Source organism: Thamnophis elegans, chromosome 2, assembly GCF_009769535.1.
Source record: "Thamnophis elegans isolate rThaEle1 chromosome 2, rThaEle1.pri, whole genome shotgun sequence".
Classification (NCBI taxonomy): Eukaryota; Metazoa; Chordata; class Lepidosauria; order Squamata; family Colubridae; genus Thamnophis; species Thamnophis elegans.
The window spans coordinates 155,985,022-156,006,823 of record NC_045542.1 but is presented as its reverse complement, the minus strand read 5'-3'; the positions used below and the strand labels follow the sequence as shown (position 1 = coordinate 156,006,823).

The window sequence follows — 21,802 nt, the reverse complement described above, 5'->3', positions numbered from 1 at the left end:
ACAACTCCATCAAGGCAAAGCAATAGACGTATAATTTACATAGACTTCTGTAAAGCCTTTGATTCAGTGGTACACGACAAGCTACTTCTAAACTAAAATCTTATGACATCTCTGGACCCCTGCATAATTGGATAGCTGCGTTCCTGTCAAAAAGGCAACAAGTGGTCAAAATAGGGAGTGCCCTATCAAATCCTATACCTGTTAACAGCAATGTCCCTCAAGGCAGCGTTTTACGAACCGCACTCTTTATTCTTTTCATAAATGACCTTTGCGAACATATTATAAGCTATTGCGTTCTCTTCGCTAATGATGTAAAACTATTTAACACCACCAACAATGCTGATACCCTTCAAAAAGACCTTGACTATATGTCAGAAAGGTCAAACAATTGGCAACTTAGAAATCTCAAATAACAAATGCTCCATCTTACACATTGACAGAAAAACCAGAGCAGAAAATACAAGCTGGGTAGACACAACCTTGTAGACAACCCTCACTGTGTCAAGGATCTTGGAGTACTCATATTTAATTATCTAAGTGCCAGAGCCAACTGTAACAACATTGCCAAAAAGGCATTAAGAATTGTTAACCAACCTAAACATTTGGTAGACCAATTCTCAAATACAGCTCATCTGTCTGGAACTCGCACTGCATATCGGACATTAATACAATTGAGCGAGGTATTTCACGAGAAGAGTCCTCCACTCCTCTGCTCGCAATAGAATACCTTATGCTAACAGACTTGAAACTTTCGCCTTAGCAACTTACAACTACACCGCCTTCGGTCTTACCTAAGCGTAGTACATCAAATTATCTGCTACAATTTCCTAACTTCAGCTACAACCAAAACAATACATGAGCACACAATAGATACACCGCTCCAAACTCGATTGCAGAAAATATGACTTCAGTAAGAGTGGTCAATGCCTGGAATGCATTACCTGACTCTGTGGTTTCTTCCTCAAAACTTTAAGCTTAGACTGTCTACTGTCGACCTCACCCCATTCCTAAGATGTCTGCAAGGGGCGTGCATAAGCGCACCAATGTGCCTACCGTCCCTGTCATAAGATTCCCTTTCCTTTGTATCCATTTCATGTATTCAAAATCATGTTTATACTTATATATGTTATCTAATACATGCTTGATGAAATAAATAAATAAAATAAAATAAATAAATGTTTGATAATAAAAAATAGGGCAAGAAATGAAAAGGTTAATTTTCTAACTAAGCTTCCAAAGAAAGAAGAGAAATGAAATTCAAGATTCCTCTACACACATCAAATTTTGCTTCATATGGAACTTCTTGTGTGCAATAAGAGAGGAATTCTGTGTGAAACACTCCCCACAATGTGGACACTTGAATGGTTTCTCCCCTGTGTGTAACCTTACATGATTTATAAGGCTAGACCTACTACTGAAATCTTTCCCACAATCGGGACACTCATATGGTTTCTCCCCTGTGTGTAACCTTACATGATTTATAAGGCTAGACCTACTACTGAAGTCTTTCCCACAAACTGGACACTCATATGGTTTCTCTCCTGTGTGAGTCTTCTGGTGTTTCACCAGGTGGGAATTCTGACTGAAACTTTTCCCACAATCCGGACATTGATACGGTTTTTCTCCAGTGTGAGTCCTCTGATGTTTTATCAGATGGGAATGCTGCCTGAAACTTTTCCCACAAGCCAGGCACTCATACGGTTTTTCTCCTGTGTGAGTCCTCTGGTGTTTCACCAGGTGGGTATTCTGACTGAAACTTTTCCCACAATCCAGACATTGATACTGTTTTTCTCCAGTGTGAGTCCTCTGGTGTTTCATTAGATTGGAATTCTGACTGAAACTTTTCCCACAATCCGGACATTGAAACGGTTTTATTCCTGTGTGAGTCCTCTGGTGTATCACCAGGCAGGAATTAAGACTGAAACTTTTTCCACAATCACTGCATTTATACGGTTTCTCTCCTGTGTGTATCCTGTGGTGTTCCACCAGCTGGGAAGTCTGCCTGAAACTTTTCCCACAATCCAGGCATTCATACGGTTTTTCTCTTGTGCGAGTCCCCTGGTGTTTCACCAAGTAGGAACTCTGACTGAAACATTTCCCACAATCCAGGCACTGATATGGTTTTTCTCCTGTGTGAGTTCTCTGGTGTATCACCAGGTTGTAATTCTGACTGAAACATTTCCCACAAACAGAACATTTATAAGGTTTCTCTCCTGTGTGTGTGGTCTGGTGTTCCACCAGGTGGGAATTTTGACTGAAACTTTTCCCACAAACAGGACATTCAAAGAGTTTCTCCCCAGTGTGAGTCCTCTTGTGTCTCTCCAGATTAGAAGGAATGCTAAATCTTTTGTCACATTGGGAGCATTGATAGAGCTTCTCTCCAATATGGATTCTTCCATGAGTCACGAGGAAGCTTTTCCGAGAAAAGCTTTTTCCGCACTCCAAACATTTGTATGGCTTTTCACTGGATGGATCCTGTTGAGCAGAATCAGTCATGATCTGCAATCTCTGTTTTTCCCACATTAGGCAGTCTGCAGGGGGTTTTCAACACTGATATGCTTGGATTCTTGAGGCGGCAAAAAATATTTATGATCTCTCGCTGGGTGGTTGTTTGGTTCAACCATTCTTTTCTTCCTGAAAGGCTTTCATTAATGCCTGCCAATTTTGGCTATACATGGAACCATTTTCTTCCTACTGACTTCAAGTTGTTCCTCACTTTTTCTTTATTTAAATATTATCCTCCTTGATTTCCCATTTAATATTTTTCCCAGTTCCATTTGCTCTATTTTTTTTCAGTTGAAAATGTTGTTATTTTTCCCCTCGTCTCTCATCTGCTGAGGAAGAAGAGTTTTTAAACTTTCCAGAGGAATTGGAAAATATTTTGAATGATGGTTTATTTTGCACTTTAATGCTGCTTCTCATTCTGTGTTGTCCAGAGTGCTCTTCTTGGCACCCTCTCTCTCTGTAAGATTAATATAAATGCGTTAGTTTCATTATTGTTTAAAAAATGGCTGCAGGACATATGAAAGCAGCAAAAGAAAACACAACACCCCATCCCATATATTAGCATGAAAAAATAAACACTACAATCCTATTTTAACCTCTGATATTAATTATGATTGATTTGGCATACAGAAGCCTAACAAGATCCAAGTTCAAATATTGACGCCCTCATAAAATTCTCTTTTTCAATCTATCAGTCAATCAGAATACGATTGAAAGGGACCTTGGAGGTCTTCTAGTCCAGGTCCCTCCTCAAGCAGATGTATAATATTCCACTTAAATTATTGACTTGGGTAAATACACTCAAGTAAGGACGCATATGAGCACAAAAATATACACGTGTGGATAATGTAGACAATCTATGCATATCTCGATATGCAAAATGTCCCCAAATATCTCAAAATACATTTCCTCAAATTGTTTGATCTAAGTTTAGAAAGGGGGGGAGGGGACACTAATAGATGAAAAGGTGCCATATTCCTATTCAAAATATAAAGCGTCTGTTTTGCCCATTAAACTCCTCGCTTTCCAGGAAAACCGGATGTCAATAATAAATCACAAGAAATCAACAGGTACCTGAAAGCTGGTGTTTAAAATGGGTGTTAGAGAAATATGAAATAAATGTTATTTTTAAATCTCCCAACAGGAAACCACAGGCAGAAGTTTTAAATCGTGCAGCCCCAGAGGAATAAAATTTGGGGAGAGAAAGAATATGCAGCAGCAGCAGCCCAAATGTTTCATCATCGCCCCTTCGCTGCTTCCAGGCCGTGGAGGAACCGAAAGGGCCCGACTTTCCCCCGGCTTCTCCTCCCACCTTCCCTCCACTCACCTCCCAGGAGCCGCTTCGACCCTCCAAGCGGCACAAGAGGCTCCGCCGACGGCATTATCTTCCAGTGGGTGAACCGGAAGAGGACGTTTCTCGGCCATTCGCCCCCTCGTCTGTCTTTCTGTCTCTCCCCATCCGATCTAGCAATCCACTACTCTAATGTCTCAACCCGTTCAATCTCAGCCTCTCCCGCTTCCCTAGAATAGCTCAGTCCCCGCTGGACCGAGTGTTGTTTCTCTATAGCGCGCCTCCCTTGGCTCCAACCACTTTTTCCTTAGGGGTGTGTGTGTGTTTGTGCAGGATAACTGCTGAAAACGTATCTCTGCAAAGTAGCAAACCTGTTAAGACGGTAGCTTGTCTCTTCTGCGATTTTATTTTCTTTTACTTCCCAATTTAGTTATCAAGTCGGGTATTTCTCCTTGGTGCCCCATCCTTGCTTAGCAATGGATATTGTGGAGGGATGGTGTTGCAACCCGAGCACCACCCCTATTTCTTTTCCAAGCTCAAGAGAGGGCCGGAAGAGTAATTCCCCTTCCTTGTGGACAGTTAGCATCCTGGCCTGCTTTATGCCTCCAACAGCAGTTTGTAATACATAAGAAAATCATGGGGGGTTTTCCTGGCAGAGCAGTTCAAGTAATTGCTGCAGATTAAGATCACTTCTAAGTTCAGTTGAAGAGGGCAGTGAAAGGTTGGCAGCCTTGGACTTCAAGTCACTCTCTGCTTCCAGCTCTGACTTTGCCACCTGGAGAAAGGGCTGTTCAGGAGGAAAGGGCTGTTCAGGAGGACCGCTGTGGTGCAAATGGAATGGCATGGAAATAGGAGAGAATGGAATAGAATTCAATGAGGTATCCCAGGGTACTGCCAGGATTGAAGGGGCTCCTCCAGAGGATGCACCAGGAGAGAGAGAGAAAGAGGTGGAAAGAGATATGGAAAGACAGACCGATAGATAGAAAGACAGGTTAGATGATAGATAGATAGATAGATAGATAGATAGATAGATAGATAGATAGATAGATAGATAGATAGATAGATAGATAGATAGATAGACAGACAGAAAGACAAAGACAGATTAGATAGATGATAGACAGATTAGATGATAGATAGATAGACAGAAAGACAGATTAGATAGATAGACAGACAGACAGACACAGACAGATAGAAAGACAGATTAGATAGATAGATAGATAGATAGATAGATAGATAGATAGATGATAGATAGATAGATAGATAGATAGATAGATGATAGATAGATAGATAGATTAGATAGATAGATAGATAGATAGATGATAGATAGATAGATAGATAGATAGATAGATAGATAGATAGATAGATAGATAGATAGATAGGCAGGCAGGCAGGCAGGCAGGCAGGCAGGCAGACAGACAGACAGACAGACAGACAGACAGACAGACAGACAGATACTGAAAGAGAGACTTGTTGATTGTAAGCTCCTTGGGCTGAGAAGAATGGCTGCAAAACTGAGTATCTGTCAGTTATGGAATGGAGTGGGGCGTGACAGTATCCTGAAATGGACCACTAAACAATGATCTAATAAAAAAAGTTCAACCCAAAAAGCAACATGCAAACAAAAGCAACTAAAACACCCCAGGAGGGGAAAAAATGAAAGTTTAATTTGTGTGTATTTTAATGGATTGCTAAATTGGCAAAATGGACTGCTAAATTGGCCACGCCCACACAGTCAGTCACACAACCACCTAGCCATGCCCACCCAGCCGCTCCACCATCACCACCCCAAGGAGTCTGAGGGACTGTGAATTTGCCCTCTGTTTAAAATATTTGAGTACCCCTGCCCTATATCATTTCAGACAAATGCCTGTCCAGCCTCTTCTTGAAACCCTCCAGTCATGGAGCACTTTTCACTGGTTACAGGTAGTTCTTGATTTATGATCCCATTGGATTATTGTTTGATACCCCAGAATTATTAACTTTGGGAGCCCTGAAGCAGTAGGCTGCAGTTCGCGGAAACAGGAGCAAAGAGGCAAATTCCTGTCATGGCCAAGAATGAAATTCCTTTTGTTTATGTTTTTATTAGCTGAAAGAATGTCAGAAATCTAATTGCCATGGGGGAGGGAGGGGGCAAAACCCACACCAAATAATTGGTATTTTTTTGAACATGTTGCAGTTTCCTGTTGTCCATGGGTACCAAGCCAGGTCAGTCACCGGTAGCTGTGTAAAAATAAGACAAATAACTTCCAGATTGAAGCCCCCCCACCCCCTTGTCGAAAGCCTGCTCAGACGGTCACAAATGGCAATCCCACAACCCCAGGACAGTGCCAATGGTCATAAATACATGACAATTGCTAAAAAACCAAATTTTGATCGTGCGAGTGTGAGGATGCTGCGACGGGCATAAATGCGAGGTCCAGTCATAAATGCAAGGACTGATCATCAGTGCGAGGACCGATCATAATTCACTTTGAGTAGTCCGTGTGTGTGGAGAAATGAAACTCAGCCAGTCCTTGACTCACAACCACAACGGAACTCAAAATCTCTGTTGCTTAAGTGAGATGTTTGTTCAAAGTGAGTTTTGCCCCCGTTTTAGGTATCGCAGAATTAGGTATACTTAATTGGGATTCATCTCTCTCTCCTCTAATTGAAAGAAGCTTCGAGCTCAGCTCCAAAGACAATGAATGCCCTCTTGGGGGACCTGAAAGAAAAGTTTTGGGGATGGCTCCTGAGGGAGAAAAGCTTTCGATGACCTAGGTGGGAATCGAATAGGACTTGATGGCACTTAAGGAAGTTCGGAATCAATGAGAAAATCTTCAAAAGCCTTAGGGTAGAACGAGCATGTTCTTCCGTCATATGTCGCTAGATGGCGCGGTACAGAGGAACAACACTCAGGGCAGCGGCGACTGAGCTATTCTAGGGAAGGAGGAAAGGCTGAGATTGAACAAGTTGAAACATTAGAGTAGTGAATTGCTAGAGCGGATTGACACAGAGAGAGAGAGAGAAAGAGAGAGAGAGAGAGAGAGAGAGAGGCGAGGAGGCGAGTGGTAGAGATGCTTCCTCTTCCGGGTCACTCACGAAAGTATCATGGTGTCGGTGCAGCTTCTTGTGCCTCTTGGAGGGTCGAAGTGGCTCCTGGGAGGTGAGTGGAGGGCAGTTCGGAGGAGAAGCCGGGAGACAGTCGGGCCCTTTGGGTTGTTCCACGGTGTAGAAGCAGTGGAAGCAACGAGGGTGAATGCTACTTCATGTTCTTTCCCTCCCCAAATCTTATTCCTCTGGGGCTGCTCGATTTAAAACTTCTGCCTGTGGTTTTCTGTTGGGAGATTTAAAAATAATATTTCATTCTTCTTAAACGCCCATTTTAAACACCAGCTTTTACGTACCTGTTGATTTCTTGTGATTTATTATTGCCATCTGGTTTTCCTGGGAAGGGAGGAGCTTTATGGGCAAAATAGACGCTTTATATCTTGAATAGGAGTTGGGCACCTTTTCATCTATTAGGGTCCCCTCACGCCCTTCTAAATTTCAATCAAACAATTTGAGCAAATGCACTTTGGGAAATTTTGCACACCGAGATATGCATAGATTGTCTACATACATCCACGGGTGTGTATTTCTATGCTCATATGCGTGCATACATGATTGTATTTACTCAAATCCAGAATTTAAGTGGAATATTATGCCATACATCTGCTTGAGGAGGGAGCTGGACTAGAAGACCTCCAAGGTCCCTTTCAACTCTACTCTGATTGACTGATTGATTGAAAAAGAATTTTATGATGCCGTCAATATTTGAACTTGGATCTTGTTAGGCTTCTGTATACCAAATAAATCATAATCAGTATTAGAGATTAAGTATAATATTAGTGTTTGTTTATTCATGCCAATATATGGGTGGGGGTTTGTTTTTTTTGCTGCTATCACATGTCCTGCAGCCATTTTTAAACAATAATGAAACTAACCCCTTTATATTACTCTTACAGAGAGAGAGGATGCCAAGAAGAGCACTCTGGACAACAGAAAATGAGGAGCAGCATTAAAGTGCAAAATAAGCCATCTTTCAAAATATTTTCCACTTCCTTTGTAAAGTTTAAAAACTCTTCTTCCTCAGTAGATGAGTTTCCAGTTTTGAGCTGGAAAAATAGATCACACAGAACTGAAAAGAAAACATTAAATGGGAAATCAAGGAGGATAATATTTAAATAAAGAAAAAGTGAGGAACAACTTGAAGTCTGTAGGAAGAAAAAGCTTCCATGTATAGCCAACATTGGCAGCCATTAATTAAAGCTTTTGAGGAATGGAAGAATGGTTTGAACTAAATAGTCACCAGGCAGGAGATCATAAATATTTTTTGCCACCTCAAGAATTCAAGCACATAAGTGTTGGATAAATCCCACAAACTGCCTAATGTGGGAAAAACATAGATTGCAGATTACGTCTGATTCTGCATAAGCCATACAAAGGTTTGGAGTGTGGCAAAAGCTTTTCTCAAAAAAGTTTCCTCATGATTCATGGAAGAATCCATACTGGAGAGAAGCTCTACCAGTGCTCCCAATGTGGCAAACGATTTAGCGTTCATTCCAATCTAGTGAAACACAAGAGGACTCACACTGGGGAGAAACTCTTTGAATGTCCTGTTTCTGGGGAAAGTTTCAGTCAAAATTCCCACCTGGTGGAACACCAGACAACACACACAGGAGAGAAACTGTATAAATGTTCTGTTTGTGGCGAAAGTTTTATTCAGAATTCTCACCTGGTGGAACACCAGACACACACAGGAGAGGAACCGTATAAATCTCCTATTTGTGGGAAATGTTTCTGTTGGAATTCCCACCTGGTGATGAACCAGAGGACTCACACAGGAGAAAAACCATATCAGTGCTTGGATTGTGGGAAAAGTTTCCGTTGGAATTCCAACCTGGTGGAACATTATAGGACACATACAGGAGAGAAACCGTATAAATGTAGTGATTGTGGAAAAGGTTTCAAGCAGAGTTCTAAGCTTGTGATACACCAGAGAACTCACACAGGAGTAAAACCATTTCAGTGTCCTGATTGTGGGAAAAGTTTCAGTCAGAATTCCAACCTGATGATACACCAGAGAATTCACACTGGAGAAAAACCGTATCAGTGTCTGTATTGTGGGAAAAGTTTCCAGCAGAATTCTAAGCTTGTGATACACCAGAGAACTCACACGGGAGAGAAACCATATGAGTGTCCAGATTGTGGGAAAGGTTTCAATTGGAATTCTGAGTTGGAACTACACCGGAGGAGTCACACTGGAGAAAAACCATATGAGTGTGCAGATTGTGGGAAAAGTTTCCAGCAGAATTCTAAGCTTGTGAGGCATCAGAGGACTCACATGGGAGAGAAACCATATGAATGTCCGGATTGTCGGAAACAATTCAGTCATAATTCAAACTTGGTGGTACACCGGAAGATTCACACTGCAGAAAAACCATATGAGTGTCCAGATTGTGGGAAAAGTTTCCAGCAGAATTCTAAGCTTGTAGTACACCAGAGGACTCACACAGGAGAGAAACCATTTCAGTGTCTGGATTGTGGGAAAGGTTTCAGGCAGAATTCCCATCTGGTGGAACACCAGAGGACTCACACAGGGGAGAAACCATATGAGTGTCCAGTTTGTGGGAAAGACTTCAGTAGTAGGTCTAGCCTTATAAATCATGTAAGGTTACACACAGGGGAGAAACCGTTCAAGTGTCCAGATTGTGGGAAGTGTTTCACACAGAATTCCTCTCTTATTGCACACAAGAAGTTCCATATGAAGCAAAATTTGATGGGTATAGAGGAATCTTGAATTTCATTTCACTTCTTTCTTTGGAAGCCTAGTTGAAAAATTAACCTTCCCTTATTCTTTATCATCAAACATGTATTTATTTATTTATTTTATTTATTTATTTCATCAAGCATGTATTAGATAACATATATAAGTATAAACATGATTTTGAATACATGAAACGGATACAAAGGAAAGGGAATCTTAGGACAGGGACGGTAGGCACATTGGTGTGCTTATGCACGTCTCTTGCAGACATCTTTGGAATGGGATGTGGTCGACAGTAGATAGTCTTAGGTTAAAGTTTGAGGAAGAAACCACAGAGTCAGGTAATTCATTCCAGCATTGACCACTCTGTTGCTGAAGTCATTTTCTGCAACTGAGTTTGGAACGGTGTATCTATTGTGTGCTCATGTATTATTTTAGTTGTAGCTGAAGTAGTCATTGACAGGTAGGAAATTGTAGCAGATAATTTGATGTACTACGCTTAGGTCAGACCGAAGGCGGCGTAGTTGTAAATTGTCTAAGGCCAAAGTTTCAAGTCTGGTAACATAAGGTATTCTATTGTGAGCAGAGGAGTGAAGGACTCTTCTCATGAAATATCTCACTCAATTGTATTAATGTACGATATGCAGTGCGTGTTCCAGACAGATGAGCTATATTTGAGAATTGGTCTACCAAATGTTTTGCATACTCTGGATAGCAGTGCAATATTACCAGAGAAGAAGCTATGCAAGATTAGGTTAACAATTCTTAATGCCTTTTTGGCAATGTTGTTACAGTTGGCTCTGGCACTTAGATAATTAGATATGAGTACTCCAAGGTCCTTGACACATTGAGGGTTATCTACAAGGTTGTGTCTACCCAGCTTGCATTTTCTGCTCTGGTTTTTCTGTCAATGTGTAAGACGGAGCATTTGTTGTTTGAGATTTGAAGTTGCCAATTGTTTGACCATTCTGACACATAGTCAAGGTCTCTGAAGGGTAGCAGCATTGTCGGTGGTGTTAAATAGTTTTACATCATCAGCGAAGAGAACACAATTGCTTATAATATGTTCGCAAAGGTCATTTATGTAAAGTATAAAGAGCGCTGTTCGTAAAACGCTGCCTTGAGGGACTTAACAGGTGTAGGATTTGATAGGACACTCCCTATTTTGACCACTTGTTGCCTTTTTGACAGGAACGCAGCTATCCAATTATGCAGGGGTCCAGAGATGTCATAAGATTTTAGTTTTAGAAGTAGTTTGTTGTGTACCACTGAATCAAAGTCTTTAAAGTCTATGTAAATTACGTCTATTGCTTTGCCTTGATGGAGTTGTGTAGTCCATATTTTTTTGCAGGATATTTTTTTTTCGGAAGCCAAATTGTTTGTTAGAGAGTAGGTTGTTTATTTCTAAGTGGAGGGTAATGGATTGGTTTGTGATTGATTCCATGACTTTGCAGGTGATGCAACATAAAAAGATTGGTCTGTAATTTTCAACTAGGCTAGGGTCTCCCTTTTTGAAGACAGGGATGGCCATGGCTAGTGACATTAGGTTAGGCAAGGAGCTGGTCCTGAAAGATTTTTCAAAGATTATGCTTAGAGGTTCCGTTGGGAAGCTTTTTTTAAGAAGTAGGTACCTATCCATCAGGTCCAATAGATAGAGATGGTTTTAGGCTGTGTAATGCCTTTTCAATGTTATCTTCTGTAAAATCAATTGTAATTATTTGTGGTACGACTTGGAAATATTGGGCATCAGCCATTGCTGTTTACAAAGACCATTGGTGTTCCATTAGGTACTTTTAGGGGTGGGATAGATCTCAAGTTTTTAAGTTGGTTGTTTACAACATTATAGACCGTGTGGTTGGATTTTGGTTGCAGAAGGTTTTCCTCTTGTTTGATGAGATAATTGCTGCATTCAGTCTTTATCTGGTGACTTAAGTTTTTTCTAGTGGCTTTTAAAGTTAGCTACGTAGCCAGTTTTGTTTTTCCACCAAAGAGATTTTTGGATTGGAACTTCCTTATTGTTATAGGTAATTTGTTTTTCCTGGTTTTGGGGGTTATTAGTGGTACATATAGTTTAATGACTCTTTTGACTTTGAGCAAAAAAATGTTACAATGGTCTTCGGCAGTATTACAGCCAGTGAATACAATGTGCCAATGAAGAGATGAGAGGTCAGTGTCTATGATATCATAGTTGCCTTTTTAAAAGCTATAATTGGGTATCCCATCATTATGAAGATTTTAAGGATGTATTTTGAGACAGATTCTTTTATTTGTAGTCCATAAATTGAGTTTAAACTGTCGCAGAAGATGAGATCAAGGCAGTTGTTGAGTCTAGTGTTGTTAGTTACTAGTTGATCTAGTCCCAGATTAGTAACAGCATTGTACAGGATTGCATGTATGGGTTCAGTTGTACATTCATTTAGGGTCCAATTAATAAGAGGTAGATTGAGGTCATCAAGAAAGAAAGATAAGAGGGTGTGGGCAGGAGGCTGCCCACATTAGTAGTGGTTAATTTGTTCGCATGTCATAATTAGGGGCTCTGTAACATAGTAAGAAGCTAAGTGTGGTATTTAATGACAGCTCACAGACAATGGTCTCAGGAAGATTGAGTCCATGTGTAACTTGAATATATTTTAGATTTAGGGACTTTTTATACAAAATAGTCTTGGTATCAAACATGAGGGAGGAGATCTAAACTTTCTTTCTTTGGAGTTGTGTGGTTGTTCCTTTTCACAGCATTGAGGGGAATTGCCATGCTCTTAGATCTTTATTAGGTACATCTGCCACCTTGAGTTATTTCTACATTTAATTAAGGTGGGATATAGATATGTATTGTATGCATTTTTATTAAGCGATTGTGTACGGCAGCCCAACGCAATGAGACTCCAGATAGCTTACACCAATAAAATACAGAAACCAATCCCATATATAGCAGACTTCCAGTTGATGTCGTGGCAAGAACGGCTGGAAAATAGTGGGGCTCTGCCAAGCCCCGCGAAATTTAGCCATTAACCGCTGTTGGGAGACCCCATGGGGTCAGAGCCTCTTGGAGGGATGGTGAAGGAAGGAGAGGCACTTCATTGACCATGAACAACCAGAAATTTCCTCGTTAGGTCCAAAGCAAATTCTCCCAAATGTCAGCAGGGATGACCGCCATTTCTCTTGGCAGTCACGAAGCTGGGACAACCAGACAATAAGGTTTGTGCAGGAGTGGTTTATGGGCAGAACATTAAACTTGGTGAGATAATTAGCAATTTTTACCTTAAAGATTGGATATAACAACAAGAATATCAAAAGATAACACCTAAGTTTAAGATAGTGGCAACCTAACACATTGAGGGGGAGAGTGGGGTGGGGGGGCGACCAGAAATTAAGAGCCGTAAGAAGCCCTAGAGAAGCTATAAAAATACAGAAAGCCTGGAAAAAAGCCCAAATAATTTGAAAAGAGAATTCAGGGAGAAATTATTCTCTTAGTTTGCGGTTTTAAACCCCCTGGATTTATCGCTAATTTTAGATTTGGGAATAAGAGGGCCATCTAGTGGAAAAAAAGAAGTACTACAGTACTATAGATATAGGATATTCAGTGAAAGTCAACCTAATACACACAAAGACCATACAGCCCAATGGGACTGAAGAATCGTTGCCCCTATTTCGAATGGTATAATTGTTGCGCTTTTAAATTATGTATTGTTTTGTGCTGTTGTCAAATTGTCTGTATCCACCTTCCGTATTTGAGTTGTGAGCCGCCCTGAGTCCCCTTGGGGAAAAGGGCGGCATACAAAACAAACAAACAAACAAACACAGAATAGAAGCAACATCTGGAGGATGGCCTGACCATGACTACCATTTAGAAGGTGATTGGGATAATTTGAGAACATTTCTTTTTTTTCCTTTCCCTTTTGAAGACTTATAAAAGGAACTAACTTGCAAACAACTACATTTTATCAAAATTGGCTATTGGATTTAGGACTTGAAAGACTGGAGGAAATTAGTGGATTAAATTGAATTTGGACTATGAAAGCTATTTGAGAGAACATTCTACGAGGCACAAGAAGAAAAGAAAAAAGAAGGAAAGCTAAATAAGACTTCAAAATTTGGATAATTGGGAGAGATATAATTGTGAAATTATAAGGCTGTATAAGTCTTAAGAAGTTTAGATCATAAAGTATGGAGATTTGGTGGTATAATTATGGGATTGATTAAATTTTATTAAGCAGGAGTTTTTAAAACATTGAGATATTGGATCTATAGAAATATATTTTTTATAATTCTTTTCAAATTAAAGTGGATTTTCAAGAAACATTCGAGATGTATGAAGAATTAATAGCTCTGATAAAAAGCATGTGTGAATCTTTAAAAGATGATAAGGAGATAAAGGGATTGTTTAAGGATACAGAAAGGAATGTAGAAGTTAGTCAACATCTGGAGGGAAAGAAGAACATGACATCCAAGAAATTGATGAAGAATTGGAAAAAGCAGTGGAAGGGAAAAAATAAAATGAGATACAAGAAATAAAAAATAAAGAGGAGGAAGGATTAATAAGTAGAAGAAAATCATAAGATTTCAAAAATGTATTATAGAACGGAACAAAAAAAAGGAAGCTTTGTGGATGAATGTTTTAAGTAGCACAGCAGAACGTAACAAAAACTACTCAGAAAGGAAAGTTCAGTAGGTACAAAAAAAATCAAAAAAGAGATACAAGATTCTAAGAAAGAGAGATAAAAGGCTGACTAAAAAGTTGATAAACGATGGAATTTCAAAGAGGTTAAAAGATGATGGATGAGAAAATATATTAATAAAATGGGAAAATATATATAGGTAAATAGTAGTTTATACATTAATAGACAATATGTATCTATTACAACCCAATAAGTTAAGTTTAATAGGTGGGAATTTAGGATTAGATAATTGAATTGCATTAACAATATCAATAGTGTGCTGAAGTATACTGTGAATTTACAATAGTAAGGATTAGAAATTGTGAGGGTTTGAGACACACTCCTAGGACTGATCTAATATTGTTAATACTTGGTGTTATTAGTAACCCGACACATTCGGAATATTGAAGCTAGGGTGGAATAATGAGTAACTCTTAAAATATTAAATGATAGTACTTAGCAGGGGATAATAAATACAGGGCACAAAGAAATGTTATTTATGTTTAAATGAATTATTGGAAAAATAATAAAGGATTATGGAAAGAGACCAATATTGTTGAAGTTGGAAGATTAGAATAATACATATTTATTTGTATTACTATTGTGGTCTAAAAAAAGATTTGACTCAATCAATGTACTATACATAAAATGTGTATGTTTATACTGGAAAAAATAAAAAACCTAATGCAATCACTCCTCATATGTAGCAAAAAGCCTTGATATTTGGCATGCTCCCAACACCATTACATTCCCCACCATCATTTCCCACCAGACTGAAAAGGGCCCAGGTGTCTTCCTCCTGCACTGCCCTTTCTCCAGGTGGCAAAGTCAGGCCTGCAAGCAGAGGGTGAGTTATAGTCAACCTTTGCTGCCAACCTTTCATTGCCTTCTTCAGCTGCAGTTAGAAAAGAACTGAATCTGCAGCAATGCCTTGAACTCCTCTGGCCAGGAAAACCTCTCATGATGCTATTATGCATATAAAACTGCTGTTAAAGGCATAAAGCTGTCCAGGATGGGAACTGTCCAGGAGGGGGGAAATTACCCTTCCAGCCGTCTCCTGAAATGGAAAATAATATGGGTGGTTCTCAAGTTGCAATGGCAATTAGTGCTAGTGTTGTCAACCCTGAAGCCATTTTGGAAACTCTACATGGCTGCCCCAGCAAGGCTGCTTGGAGCTGTGGGAACAATAGGAGGGAATAAGAGACATCTGGGGATCTGTAGCCAAAATAAAATTCATTCTCCTGGGAACCAAGGACGTTTTCACCAGGTGCTGGGAAGGCGTGGACTGAAACCAGCTGGAGTTGGGACTGTGACCTGGCTGGACCATGTGATGGATACATGGACTGGGGGGGGGAAGAACTTTGATTTTTAATATGGGTGGGGAAAACCAGATGTGCCAATATGACATGCCCAATAAATCTTTGAGGAGCATTTTGGCCTCGGAGTTTTGATTGCATTGGGTCTGTTACTTGGAACCCTGACAAGAGCTGCTTTATCAGGAGACAACTGGACTTTCTGGCTTGTCTTTGAAGATGTTCTCTTCTCATCCAAGAAGCTTCTTCAGGTCTGACTGGATGGTGGGGGGTGGAAGGATTCCCAGTCCTTGCAGACAGCTGGTCATTTGCATTCTTTGAGGCCACCTGGAGGTTTATCTGTGTCCTCAGGGTCACCTGAGTAGTGCAAATGGGTGTAGAGACTTCGTGGCTGCAGGATGTTTTCTGTCCTGTGTCCCTTCACTGTTTCAAGACAGGCGCAGGCTGTTCGAGGTGAGTCTCTCTTGTCCTGTGTTGTCAAATTGAAACAAAATGTTCCTGTAATTTTTCTGGAAATCCACTGAAATCATGACCTGGCTGACTGAGAATCCCCATAGACAATTGGTGCCAGACTTTCCATTGCTAAGAAGGGATGGAGCACCAGCAGGATATGCCATGCTGGTCAGTAAAAGAAACTAAAATCACAGGAGAGACAAGGGGTCAAGTTTCAGCCTTACAGCTTCTCTAAGTGGCAGAGGCAGGTTTTGAGGAGTTATCCTGCGCATACACACAGACACAAATCCAAGGAAAAAAGCTATCAAAACCAAGGGAGGTGTACTCTCTCTTTTAATAGTTGCACCGCCTTTATAGTTCTACCCCTGCCTCCCCCAAAGGGCGTTTTGATTTGGTTGCAATTTCTGGCAAAGGAAATTTGGGGCTCAGCTCCAGGGACAATTGATGCCCTCTCGGGGGACCTGAAAGAAAAGGTTTTGGGGATGGAGCGTCAGGGAGAAAAGCTATCGATGAGCTCCATGGGAATCGAATAAGACTTGATGTCACAGAAGGAAGCACCGAATCAATGAGAACATCTTCAAACGTCTTGGGTAGAACGAGCATGTTATTCCGCCTACTGCCGCTAGATGGCGAGCTGTAGAGAAACAACACTCGGTCCAGCGGTGACTGAGCTATTCTAGGGAAGAGAGAGAGAGAAGCTGAGATTGAATGGATTGAAACATTAGAGTAGTGGATTGTTAGAGCGGATGAAGAGAGAGAAGAGAGAGAGAGAGAGAAGGGCACAGGAACTTCCTTTTCCGTCTCAGCAACGGGAGGGGAGTGGTGTTGGCGGAGCCTCTTGTGTTGTTTGGAGGGTCGAAGCGGCTCCTGGGAGGTGAGTGGAGGGCAGGTCGGAGGAGAAGCGGGGGGGAAATTCGGACCCTTTGGGTTACTCAACGGCGTAGAAGCAGTGGAAGCAACGAGGGTGAATACTACTTCATGTTCTTTCCCTCCCCAAATTTATTCCTCTGTGGCTGCTCGATTTAAAACTTCTCCCTGTGATTTTCTGCTGGGAGATTTAAAAATAATACTTCATTTTTCTTAAACGCCCATTTTAAACACCAGCTTTCACCTACCTGTTGATTTCTTGTGATTTATTATTGCCATCTGGTTTTCCTGGGAAGCGAGGAGTTTAATGGGCAAAACAGACACTTTATATCTTGAATAGGAGTTGGGCACCTTTTCATCTATTAGGGTCCCCTCCTCCCCCCCCCTTTCTAAACTTAGAACAAACAATTTGAGGGAATGCATTTTGGGACATTTTGGACACTGAGATACGCATAGATTGTCTACATACAAACCTAAGTGTATATTTCTGTGCTCAAATGCGTGCATACATGAGCGTATTTACTCAAGTCAAATTTAAGTGGAATATTATACCATACATCTGCTTGAGGAGGCAATTGGACTATTGGTCTCTTTTAACTATATTCTGATTGACTGATTGATTAAAAAAGTGTCATGTTTATGAACATGTCAATATTTGAACCTGGATCTTGTTAGGTTTTTGTATGTCAAATCAATCATAATTAATGTCAGAGGTTAAAGTACAATTTTAGTGTTTGTTTTTTCATACTAATATTTGAGATGGGGATTATTTTTTTGCTTTTACATGTCCTGCAGCCATTTTTAAACAATAATGAAACTAACCCCTTTACATTAATCTTACAGAGAGAGAGGGTGCCAAGAAGAACACTCTGGACAAAAGAGAATGAGAAGCAGCATTAAAGTACAAAATAAAACATCATTCAAAATACTTTCCAATTCCTCTGGAAAGTTTAAAAACTCTTCTTCCTCAGCAGATGAGAGACATGGCAGCAAAAAATTGATCACACAAAACTGAAAAAAAATTAAATGAGAAATCAAAGAGGATTATACTTAAATAAAGAAAAAGTAAGGAACAAGTTGAAGTTAATAGGAAGAAAAAGGTTCCATGTATACCCAAAATTGGCAGGCGTTAATGCAAGACTTTCAGGAAGGAAAGAATGGATTGGACCAAACAACCATCAGGCAAGAGGTCCACCAAATGACACACACATCAGAGAAACCGTATAAATGTTCTGTTTGTGGGAAAAGTTTCTGTCGGAATTCCCAGCTGGTGATACACCAGAGGACGCACACAGGAGAAAAACCGTATGAATGCCTGGATTGTGGGAAACGTTTCAGTCAGAGTTCCTACCTAGTGAAACACAAGAGGACTCACACTAGGGAGAAATTCTTTGAATGTCCTATTTCTGGGGAAAGTTTCAGTCAAAATTCCCACCTGGTGGAACACCAGACGACACACACAGAGGAACCATATAAATGTCCTGTTTGTGGGGAAAGTTTCATTCAGAATTCCCATCTGGTGATACACCAAAGGACTCACACAGGAGAAAAACCATTTCAATGTCCTGATTGTGGGAAAAGTTTCCGTTGGAATTCTAACCTGGTGGTACACCACAGGACACACACAGGAGAGAAACCGTATAAATGTAGTGATTGTGGAAAAGGTTTCAATCAGAGTTCTAAGCTTGTGAGACACCAGAGAACACACACAGGACTAAAACCATTTCAATGTCTGTATTGTGGGAAAAGTTTCAGTCAGAATTCCAATCTGATGATACACCAGAGAATTCACACTAGAGAAAAACCATATCAGTGTCCGGATTGTGGGAAATGTTTCCAGCAGAATTCTAAGCTTGTGATGCATCAGAGGACTCATACAGGAGAGAAACCATATCAGTGTCTGGATTGTGGGAAAAGTTTCCAGAAGAATTCTACGCTTGTGATACACCGGAGGACTCACACAGGAGAAAAACCATATGAGTGTCCAGATTGTGGGAAAAGTTTCACTATCAGGTCTAGCCTTATAAATCATGTAAGGTTACACACAGGGGAGAAACCATATGAGTGTCTAGATTGTGGGAAAAGTTTCAGTTACAATTCGAACCTATTGATACACCGGAGGACTCACACTGAAGAAAAACCATATGAGTGCCCGGATTGTGGGAAAAGGTTCAGTGATAATTCTAAGCTTGTGATGCACCAGAGGACTCACACGGGAGAGAAACCATATGAGTGTCTGGATTGTGGGAAAAGGTTCAGTCATAATTCGAACCGGGTGATACACCAGAAGATTCACACTGGAGAAAAACCATATGAGTGCCCTGATTGTGGGAAAAGGTTCATTCATAATTCTAAGCTTGTGATACACCAGAGGACTCACACAGGAGAGAAACCATGTAAGTGTCCAGATTGTGGGAAAGGTTTCAGTTGTAAGTTTGAACTGGTTAAGCACCAGAAGATTCACTCTGCAGAGAAACCATATGTATGTCTGTATTGTGGGAAAGGTTTCAGTTATAATTCCAATTTGGTGGTACACCAGAGAACACACACAGGAGAAAAACCATATCAGTGTTCTGATTGTGGGAAAGGTTTCAGTCAGAATTCCTACCTGGTCATACACCAGAGGACTCACACTGGAGAAAAACCATATGAGTGTCTGGCTTGTGGGAAATGTTTCCAGCAGAATTCCCATCTGATGACACACTGGAGGACTCACACAGGAGAAAAACCTTATGAGTGTCCCGATTGTGGGAAAGATTTCAGTTACAGATCTAGCCTTATAAAGCATGTAAGGTTACATATTGCAGAGTAATCATTCAAATGCCCAGATTGCAGATAGTTTTCATACAAACTTCACACAACTTTTTAAGGCAAGCTTTTCATTTGGTTGATTGTTATGTCTTAAAATTCTTACTTCTCGTTTGAATCTTTCCTTGATCAGTGTTCACCAGCGTGGATTTGATTTAAACAAGTCGATTTAAATCATGATTTAAATCAATAGTAAAAAGGCTTGATTAAATCAACTCGATTTAAATCCTAATTTTAAAGAGCAGCTGTCATCTCTGTCCCACAGTAGCTTCTCCTCTGACCCGCTGTTGACTTACTGACAGTCTCAATATTGTAGAATATACAGTCGCATGCTACATAACTAAGCTCCCTTTCATGCTGAAAAAAATATCTTTATATGGATTTTTTACTCCAAAAGCATTATATTAAAATACATTTGATAAAAATAAAAAAGCTGTTTTTAAAGAAAAACAATCCAATTTAAATTTTAAAAATCCAATTTTAATTTTATAAATGATCTTTTTTTTTTAAAAATGATTTATATCGATCCTGGTGTGCACCCATAGTTTCTTCTTTGGCCTTTGCTTGGTATGAAAAATGGTTTCCTCCCCTTCCTTTGTGTCAGACTTTCATATATTGGAAGACCTCCATCATGTCACACCTGGTTCTTGTCTTTCCCTAGACTAGCCATGCTGAATTCTTGTAACCATTCTTCATACGTTTTAGCCTACAAGCCTTTGATTTTGGCTTCGTTTCTTCTACCTTTTCCTTTCCTTTCTCTAATCTCATCTGAGCTTCCGTTCTCTTTCTTCTTCTGTTTTCTTTCCTTTCTCTAACATCATCTGAGCTAACTTTCTTTGGCCCAGTGCTATCGTTCCCTTTCACGGAGTGAAGGGGAAATGCCATTGTTGGGCCAGAGAAAGCGAGTTTGGAGCTGTGTTAGGTATATTTGCTGCCTTGACTAATTTGTATATGTAATACAGGGGGATATAAACATGTAATGTATGAGTATGTATATACCACAATAGTATAGGGTCTCCTGCTTAAGCAGGGGGTTGGACTAGAAGACCTCTAAGATCCCTTCCAACCCTTTTATTCTGTTCTGTTTTGTATTTTTGCTTAGCATGAAAATGTATATGGCAACCCAACTAATGGTGACTCTGCATGATTTACAGCAATAAAACCTTAATACAAAACCCAATAAACACCATATATTGCAAAATGCAAAACCTCGACATTTAACATGTACTTGTCCTGCAATGTAGCATACTTCTATCAATGTTGATGGCCTTTGGAACATCTGGGAATTGCAAAAAGGTGATTCTTCCTTTTGTTCAAATTAGAAGTCAACTGGGCCTTCTGGCCTTACTAACTATATTCATGCTCGGTGCTATTCCTTCTCCAAACTGGTAATCATTCTCCTTGAAAGGAATTAATTTGGAGAAGTTGACTGCAGAATTAGCAGCAAATAAATTTGATAATTAAATGTGTAGAGCGCTTCAAGCAACTTGCACAAGGACAGCCAAAGGGTGGCAGTTTTTGGGATTCATCTCTTTTTCCTCTCATTGATTTAAAATATTTATGTAGCCATCCATGTTATAACAAAGACTAACAATCTCCCAATGAATAATTAACTTAAAAACCGTATTAAAACCAAATGCGTATAAAGAAAAAACAGATACCAAATCAAGCTTCCGACGTGCGAACATCTCTTCTCATCCGAGTGCTTAGGGGGACAGCTAGATCTTCCTTATTTTACAGAAGACTAGGAGGATAAAGGCCTGCTGAACTTCAGGGGGAAGAGTCTGCAACACAAAAGGGTCACTTCCTAGCTCCTATCACATGGCAATATTTAAAGGAAGGGGCTAGGAGGGTGCGCAGCCTATCTGACCTGGTAGGACAGGTGGGTGCAAGAATAATAAAGGTGGGACAATAGTGACAGGTGCCCTGGTGGCTCAGTGGATAGAATGCAATATTCCTGGCTGACTCTGCCCACAGCCTGGAGTTCGATCCAGACAGGGCTCGAGGTTGACTCAATCTTCCAACCTTCTGAGTTTGGTAAAATGAGGAGCCATATTTGGGACAATATTCTGACACTGTAAATTGAGAGTGCTTTAAAGCACTGTGGGTGGTGTATAATTCTAAA

General features: G+C 40.2%; 1 protein-coding gene and 1 pseudogene across 1 annotated transcript; one reads left to right on the top strand and one right to left on the bottom strand.

Moving 5' to 3' along the window:
* Positions 1-1,136: 1,136 nt before the first annotated feature.
* LOC116504775 (zinc finger and SCAN domain-containing protein 2-like) lies at positions 1,137-4,006 on the bottom strand. Its single transcript, XM_032212002.1, has 2 exons — positions 3,833-4,006; positions 1,137-2,962 (listed from the first exon to the last, which is right to left on the bottom strand). Exon 2 carries the CDS (start codon positions 2,521-2,523, stop codon positions 1,258-1,260), a length of 1,266 nt encoding a protein of 421 aa, XP_032067893.1. The 5' UTR covers positions 2,524-2,962; positions 3,833-4,006; the 3' UTR covers positions 1,137-1,257.
* Positions 4,007-6,863: 2,857 nt separating this feature from the next.
* Positions 6,864-19,863, top strand: LOC116504794 (annotated as a pseudogene).
* The last annotated feature ends 1,939 nt before the right edge of the window (positions 19,864-21,802 follow it).

What these genes read in the sequence shown, in the direction of transcription:
- LOC116504775 (XM_032212002.1), bottom strand. Translation starts at nt 2,523, where the DNA reads ATGTGGGAAAAACAGAGATTGCAGATCATGACTGATTCTGCTCAACAG.